This window comes from Salmo trutta, chromosome 33, assembly GCF_901001165.1.
Source record: "Salmo trutta chromosome 33, fSalTru1.1, whole genome shotgun sequence".
In the NCBI taxonomy this organism is placed as follows: domain Eukaryota; kingdom Metazoa; phylum Chordata; class Actinopteri; order Salmoniformes; family Salmonidae; genus Salmo; species Salmo trutta.
In genome coordinates, this window is record NC_042989.1 from 13,667,446 (window position 1) to 13,676,221 (window position 8,776).

The window sequence follows — 8,776 nt, forward strand, 5'->3', positions numbered from 1 at the left end:
CTCAGTTTGGCCGGGCGGCCAGCTCTAGGAAGAGTCTTGGTGGTTCCAAACTTCTTCCATTTAAGAATGATAGAGACCACTGGGTTCTTGGGGACCTTCAATGCTGCTGAAATGTTTTGGTACCCTTCCCCAGATCTGTGCCTCGACACAATGCTGTGTCGGAGCTCTATGGACAATTCCTTCGGTTTCAGCTCTGACATGCACTGTCAACTGTGGGACCTTATATAGGCAGGTGTGTGCCTTTTACAAATCATGTCCAATCAATGAAATTTAACTCAGGTGGACTCCAATCAAGTTGTAGAAACATCTCAAGGATGATCAATGGAAACAGGATTTACCTGAGCTCAATTTCGAGTCTCATAGCAAAGGGTCTGAATACTTATGTAAATAAGGTATTTCTGTTTTTATTTTTTATACATTTGCAAAAAAATCTAAAAACCTGTCTTTGCTTTGTCATTATGGGGTGTTGTGTGTAGATTGAGGAAATGTTTTTATTTAATCCATTTTAGAATAAGGCTGTAACGTAACAGTGGGAAAAGTCAAGGGGTCTGAATACTTGACGAATGCGCACTGTATGTGTACGTCCAAGTCAGGTCCCCTGTTGAGCCCTTCAAGGCGCATACTGTATGCTCATGATTGTCACACTCCAGTCGCTCTGACCTTGTATATCACTGCAACACACACACAGATTATAACAACATTGAATTTAGTATTGTAAGACCTATTGGCTCATACTGACATTTGGCTTTTTTTATCCACACATTTATTAGTAGTTGCTGAGTGTGAATGACAACCACAGATAAGCATCACTGTGAGGTGTGAAAGATGACGACTAAAATGACAAGGCAGTTTAACAGACACTGAATACGTCAGACCAGAAGAAGATTTAGAGTAATCTTTATTTTATGCCGTTTTAATGTCTGTAGAATAGGTTGAATAACAACAAGCTACTAAAGCAATAATGCATGAGGGGGTGTGGTGTATATGGCCACTATACCATGGCTAAGGGCTGTTCTTAGGAACGATGTAAAGCGGAGTGCCTGGATACAGCCTTTAGCCGTGGTATATTGGCCATATGCCACAAACCCCCGAGGTGCCTGATTGCTATTATAAACTGGTTACCAATGTAATTAGAGCAGTAAAAATACATGTTTTGTCAAATCCAGGGCATACTACGGCTGTCAGCCAATCAGTATTCAGGGCTCAAACCACCCAGTCTATAATTGTTATTCAACAAGGGCTACTGCAAAGCTAAAAATGAGACCATAGGCTACCTGCAAGAGATGAAAGATGACCAACACAGTTCCTGCTGTTCTCAAGGCCATGTTGCATCTCCCACCCTGTAGTTTTAGAAACAAAGTTGGACAACAAAAACAGTATCACTTCTGGATTCATTACTTTATTTCATGCTGACTTATGAGTCCAACCAAAGGATATAGCCTCTTAATCAAGTCCCTTAATAACCTTTCTGACGCAGGCGTTCCGCTAGCGACCCACCTCGACAACATCCGGTGAAATTGCAGAGCGCAAAATTCAAATTATAGAAATATTTAACATTCATGAAAATACAAGTGTCATACATCAAAATAAAGCTTAACTTCTTGTTAATCCAGCCGCTGTGTCAGATTTCAAAAAGGCTTTACAGCGAAAGCACACCATGCGATTATCTGAGGACAGTGCCCGGCATACAAAAGCATGAAAAACATTTTTCAACCAGGCAGGTGCGCCACTAAAGTCAGAAATAGCGATATAATAAATGCCTTACCTTTGAAGATCTTCTTCTGTTGGCACTCCAAAAGGTCCCAGCTACATCACAAATGGTCCTTTTGTTCAATAAAATCCTTCTTTATATCCCCAAAAACTCAGTTTAGCTGGCGCACCTCATTCAATAATCCACCGGTTTCCAAACTTTAAAATGCATACAACATAAATCCCAAATGTTACCAATAAACTTCTCCAAACAAGTCAAACAACGTTTGTAATCAAACCTCAGGTACCCATACGTAAATAAACGATCAAATTTAAGAGGGAAAATCGTTAGTCTTTACCAGAGACAAACAACAAAGAACGCGCTCTCATCCACGCGCATGGAAACACTACAGCCAAAATGGGAGCCACTTAGAAAAACTTCAAATTCTAGCTCATTTTTCCAAAAACCAGCCTGAAACTCTTTCTAAAGACTGACATCTAGTGGAAGCCCTAGGAGAACTGCAATCTGGGAGGTTTTCGCCTTATAATAAGTGACAGCCATTGAAAACAGTGTTAGGCGGAATATTTTGGGGGGGGATGGTTTGTCCTCGGGGTTTTGCCTGCCATATCAGTTCTGTTATACTCACAGACATTATTTTAACAGTTTTAGAAACGTTAGTGTTTTCTATCCAAATCTACCAATTATATGCATATCCAAGCTTCTGGGCCTGAGTAACAAGCAGTTTACTTTGGGCACGCTTTTCATCCAGATGTCAAAATACTGCCCCCTAGCCCAAAGAGGTTAATCAACTGTTTTCAACAGTGCATTGTCCCATTTGGAACTTCATTTGAAAAGGACCTTGTAGCCAAAACATTGATATTTAAAGAAAAGTATATTTTATCCTTTTGCCCCAATTTTTCTACTTTGTTATAGCAGCACAAAACACAACGTAAAAGAGCATTACATTGAATAGCATTACTGCACCAAGTAATTTAAGTCAATAATTTCAGATGTAATCAATCATACTTAGTCAGAATGTAAGGTATTTTCATGGTCTTGTATGTTAACTTACTGACCGTGCATGGGAACAACGAGGTTATGTGGTGTAGGATTGACACATCAGTTGCCAAAATATACTGAACAAAAATATAAATGCAACGTGCAACAACTTCAAAGACTGAGGTACATTTCATATAAGGAAATCAGCCAATTGAAATAAATGAATGATGCCCTAATCTATGGCTTTTACATGACCGGGCAGGGGTGCAGTCTTGGGTGGGCCTGGGAGGGCATAGACCCACCCACTTGGCAGCTAGACCCACCCACTGGGGAGCCAGCCAATCAGAATACGGTTTTCCCCACAGAAGGGCTTTATTACAGACAGAAATAGTCCTCAGCACAGTAATAAGTGCTGGATGTTAAGTCACTACCTCCAACTGTTGACTGTCACATCCTAAAAAACAACATTCCTTTAAATGCTCTTCATTCCAGATTACTGCTGATGGCTCGGGCATCTGTGCAGACATTGTCTCCTTGATAATCATTCCTTCCCCAGGGCTGGGTAGGGTAATGAGCAGCATGGCATGCATGCATACCTGCTGTGGCTTTAGATGGAGAACACAGATAGTGCCTTTATTGCTTAATGAGGTCACTAACCATATCTCTCCTCTGGCTTTTCCTAGATTACGGTGGGCGGAGACGAGTGGAGCTACATCGCCTCCCAGGGCCCTCTTTCTAACACCTGTCTGGACTTCTGGCAAATGGTGTGGGAGCAGGGTGTGGCCATAATCGCCATGGTTACAGCTGAAGAGGTGTGTGTGTGTGTGTGTGTGTTACACTTCTGACAGACATAATAAAGATCAGTTTAAGTTGTTATTGAATGTCCTCAGATCTAGCAAGCTCTGACGAAGGCCGTGAGGCCGATACGTAAGCTTATTAAATATCAGTGATACTATCAAGAGCAGTGTGCGGTTTCGTTTTTCCTTCACTCAGATCTAGCAGTAACATGACCCTTGGACCTTTCTGTAGCAGGTTTCTCAGCTCTATCCTTCCGGCTAACCTTTAACCTTTTCCTCTAACCCCCTTTGCAGGAGGGTGGCAGGGAGAAGAGTTTCCGCTACTGGCCACGGCTGGGCTCTCGCCACAACACGGTGACATACGGACGCTTTAAGATCACCACGCGCTTCAGGACGGACTCGGGCTGCTATGCCACCACGGGCCTGAAGATCAAACACCTGCTGACAGGCCAGGAACGCACCGTATGGCACCTGCAGTACACAGACTGGCCCGACCACGGCTGCCCCGAGGACTTCAAGGGCTTCCTCTGTGAGTGGATCGGTTGAAATGCAGATGTAACATGTATTCAAACCAGGAATTCGCTTTACGATTGTAAATCTATATTCCAAGGGAGAGGTCGAGAAGGCAGTTCCTGTCTAATTTGAAGGGGTGATTAATTGGCACGTTGTTGTAAAATCCTCTTTTTTCATTAAGAGTTTGGTTAATATAATAAATCATTTATCTATTTTTTTTTTACCCAGCGTACCTGGAGGAGATCCAGTCAGTGAGGAGACACACCAATAGCACCAGCGACCCAAAGAACACCAACCTACCCGTGCTGGTCCACTGTAGTGCTGGAGTGGGCCGCACCGGGGTGGTCATACTCACTGAGATTATGATCGCCTGTCTGGAACACAACGAGGTAAAAAAAACAAGCGAACGTCTACATGTATATTACCATTACAGTAGTGGTCTACTGGGCTATATAGTGAGATCTGCATATTGCCATTACATTGCTGGGCTATGTAGAACGCCTAAAACATTCTGTAAAGGTTCATGCTTCTCTTTGTTTTATGTTAGGACAGCGTGAATCATGTCGCCAGGCTTGAACCCTAGTCTATTCCATCAGTAATGCAGGCATTGGTCAGTTTAGATCAGGGATGAGCAACTGCTGGCCCACGGGCCCCCCTTTTTAAGGCCCTTGGATCTATTTCCCCCAAAAACAAATAATAATTTGATTTCATTAACTTACTGTTGCGAGTTAGACTAGTAAAATACACGAAGTGCAATTTTGAAATTTGGTTGTGCGTCAGCAGTTTCTCTTATGTCAGCAGTCAGTGATCTCTCTTATTATGTCAGCAGTCATTGATCTCTCTTATTATGTCAGCAGTCACTGATAGTAGTAGTTAGTTTAGGGCCAGCTATCTAAACATTGTTATCATGGTCGAATTACCGGCCGGGGGGCCCCCCATTTGATTTTGTTAGTCTCAATTAGATCTATTAAAAACTATGGCAAAATTGATAGAATTACAGGAATTTAGCTGTAAAACAGCTCATTTTCCTCTCCGACCCATGGAAAAATGAGTAGAATTGCATTGTTAGCTATAAATTTGCTAAATCTCTCCCCCCATGGCAAAATGTATAGAATTGCCGCGAACTTGCCTTAAAACTAGTACGTGTTCTCTACAACCCATGGCAAAATAGAAATGTACAAAATTAAAATGTAAAACATTTCTCTCCACTGTCAAGAGGGGGGACATTAAAATGTTTTGCTTGCAATGGGGCGCAACTGCGGCACCTCATGAGTTCAGATTTTTTGTGGTTCCCACCCACATCAAAGTTGCCTATCCCTGGTTTAGCTCAATATGCCCCTGAACAAATCCAATAACATACTCCTTTTTTAAAGTGTCTGTGTCCTGTTTCCCCCTCTTTCCTCCAGATGCTGGACGTCCCGACCGTCCTGAACATGCTCCGGCAGCAACGCATGATGATGGTGCAGACCATCTCACAATACACCTTCATTTACAAAGTCCTTATCCAGTTCCTTCGCAACTCCAGGCTAATCTAAGCGCAAACCTCAGCAGCCCCCCCCCCCCCCCCCCCAAAGGTTTGTGTCGGCCACGAGGAAGAATCTGTGGCCTTTAGCTCCAAAATGGTGGTGCTGGTGGATGGTCCTTTTTCGAAGTGTTAATGGAGGCGAGACTGCGATAAAACCTGACAATGAAAGGATCGCATGACTCTGTGCGTGTCCCCCTCTTGAAGAGTATTATTGAGATTTCACTGTAGGATTTTTTTACACTACACAATTACTGACATGAAACCCAGCACTTGAAACCCAGCACTCTGATTATTGTATATCAATATCATTAATTACAGATATTTGTTTATCACAGATTTTAGTTTTGACGATTTGTGTGCTGTGCTGGATGATGGTCTTTATAAAGAAGGACTTGACTAATGTTTTGATTGAGAATTCCTGGAGGAAGTTAAAATCACACTTTGATTACGTTGGACTACTGTTTGTTGTCTGCTTGATTATGGAAGATGAGAATGGCCACTTTTTTAAAATGAAGGGCATCTTTGGTGAACTGCACTTGTATCTAAGGAGTATAGATGTGTTACCATGTCTCTACTGTGGTGGTTTAGGATTTCTCCTTTGATCTTATTTGACATAGCAATAGGCCTGACACTAACACTATGTATTGATTTATTAGAGGGTTTCATTTTATGTTGGTAGCACAAACCTCACTTTGGGGAAAACTGGGTATTTGTAACCAAAGCGCTAAAGTCATTCAATAGCTACACACATCATGTTGAGTTATTCAGGTGTCTACCAAAGAATCTTTACTGTTAAACACAAACACACATTGAGGTATTTGGACATGCATGGAATTGTCCACCTACCATTGCTTATCCAAGATGTTAGACTGAACATTAGCCCCCCCCATCTGTCTCTCCCATATAGCACTATACCAGACGTAATGTGCAATCCGCAGTTGAAATAATAAGGGTTTTTCCCGACACTGTTTTGGTAAAAAGCTGAGGAATGGGGCTGGAGAAATGTAGCCACTCTCAAATTCATAGACAGAGCTATGTGTGCAAGGACTGACCATCCATGATATCAAAATTATAGTTGGAACCATGTTTTGAGGCTATACAGTGTTTGTTTACATTGGCTTTTACATTTACTTTGTTTACAAACATTGGAGTAAAACAAGCTTATATTTTAAGTTCTGATGGGATACGACAGTTGAACCAAGCTCATAATGCATTTATACGTTTTATATTCTTCAAGAATCAATGGGCACATATTCATTTGTAAGTAAAAAAAAAAATGGATGTAGTAACTGCAGATTAACCCTTAAGTACATTCCATTCTAACTGATGTGTGCCTAAATGGTTGGTGGGATAAGACAGTTTCAATTGAAAAGGGACATGCGGTGCATTCGGAAAGTATTCAGACCCCTTGACTTTTTCCACATTTTGTTACGTTACAGCCTTTTTCTAAAATTGATTAAATATATTTTCCCCCTCAATCTACATACAATACTCCATAATGACAAAGCAAAAACAGGTTGACATTTTTGCAAAGTTATAAAAAAAATGTAATCACATTTACATACACTAAGAAAATATTAAGATGGTCAAAAGAACAGACATTGGACAGAGGAACTCTGCCTAGAAGGCCAGCATCCTGGAGTCGCCTCTTCACTGTTGATGTTGAGACTGATGTTTCGAGGGTACTATTTAATGAAGCTGCCAGTTGAGGACTTGTGATGCGTCTGTTTCTCAAACTAGACACTCAAGTGTACTTGTCCTCTTGCTCAGTTGTACACCGGGGCCTCCCACTCCTCTTTCTATTCTAGTTAGTGCCAGTTTGTGCTGTTCTGTGAAGGGAGTAGTACACAGCATTGTAAGAGATCTTCAGGTTCTTGGCAATTTCTTGCATGGAATAGCATTCATTTCTCAGAACAAGAATAGACTGACGAGTTTCAGAAGAAAGTTCTTTGTTTCTGGCCATTTTGAGCATGTAATTGAACCCACAAATGCTGATGCTCCAGATACAACTAGTCTAAAGGCCAGTTTTATTGCTTCTTTAAGCAGAACATCAGTTTTCAGTTGTGTTAACATAATTGCAAAAGGGTTTTCTAATGATCAATTAGCCTTTTAAAATGATAAACTTGGATTAGCTAACACAACGTGCCATTGGAACAGAGGAGTGATAGTTGCTGATAATGGGCCTCTGTACACCCATTAAAAATCTGCCGTTTCCAGCTACAATAGTAATTTACAACATTAACAATGTCTACACTGTATTTCTGATCAATTTGATGTTAGTTTAATGGACAAAAAAATATATATTTTCTTTCAAAAACAAGGAAATTTCTAAGTGACCCCAAACTTTTGAACGGTAGTGTAACTATTTAGTCAGACACTTTACTCAGTACTTTGTTGAAGCAGCTTTGGCAGCGATTACATCCTCGAGTCTTCTTGGATGTGACGCTACAAGCTTGGCAGAGTGACCATCAGGTTCTTGGTCACCTCCCTACGGACAATTCCTTTGACCATGGCTTGGTTTTTGCTCTGACATGCACTGTCAACTGTGGGACCTTATATAGACAGGTGTGTGCCTTTCCAAATCATGTCCAATTAATTGAATTTGCTACCGGTGGACTCCAAGTTGTAGAACCATCTCAAGGTTGAACAATGGAAACAGAGCTTAATTTCGAGTCTCATATCAAAGGGTCTGAATACTTATTTAAATTACGTATTTCTGTTTATTTTTAATACATTTGCAAACATTTTTAAAACACTTTTTCGCTTTGTCATTATGGGTTATTGTGTGTAGATTGAGAGAGGAAAAAATGATTTAATCAATTTTCGAATAAGGCTGCAACAAAGGGGGTTCTGAATACTTTCTGAATGCACTATAGGTCAGAAAGCGGTTTGTAAGGAGGTAGGTATTGAGACATGGCCATTGATTTGATTACTTCAGTCATATTCATGTGTATGAGATGGAAAAAGGTTTGAGAAATGAGGCGGAAAGGTTTGGTTTGTAGTGGATGATTTACATATTTAGCCGTTCAGAGACTGAACGCTGCTGATCCATGCTAATTTAAACACACAGAATGTGTTTTAAAATGAGTGCCATAACTATTGTTGAGGAAATACCCCTTTACAGCGAGCTTTCTTTTATATCTGGAAAAAAAGTGCCTACATATATATTTTTTAACTGTAGAAATCTGCATTGAAAGGGCTTTATGTATTGCATATATGAAGGAAACAACACTGATGGAATTTGTGTTGTGA

General features: G+C 40.8%; 1 protein-coding gene across 2 annotated transcripts in view; it reads left to right on the forward strand.

The window, feature by feature from the left end:
• LOC115172428 (tyrosine-protein phosphatase non-receptor type 21-like) overlaps positions 1-5,979 on the forward strand; it is a 28,782-nt gene extending 22,803 nt beyond the window's left edge. For both annotated transcript variants that reach the window (XM_029729861.1, XM_029729862.1), the window contains 4 exons: positions 3,373-3,501; positions 3,781-4,015; positions 4,228-4,388; positions 5,406-5,979. In XM_029729861.1, the coding sequence (XP_029585721.1) occupies positions 3,373-3,501; positions 3,781-4,015; positions 4,228-4,388; positions 5,406-5,534 (654 nt within the window). In that variant the 3' untranslated portion in view covers positions 5,535-5,979. The remainder of the gene's footprint in view (positions 1-3,372; positions 3,502-3,780; positions 4,016-4,227; positions 4,389-5,405) is intronic.
• Positions 5,980-8,776: the final 2,797 nt, after the last annotated feature.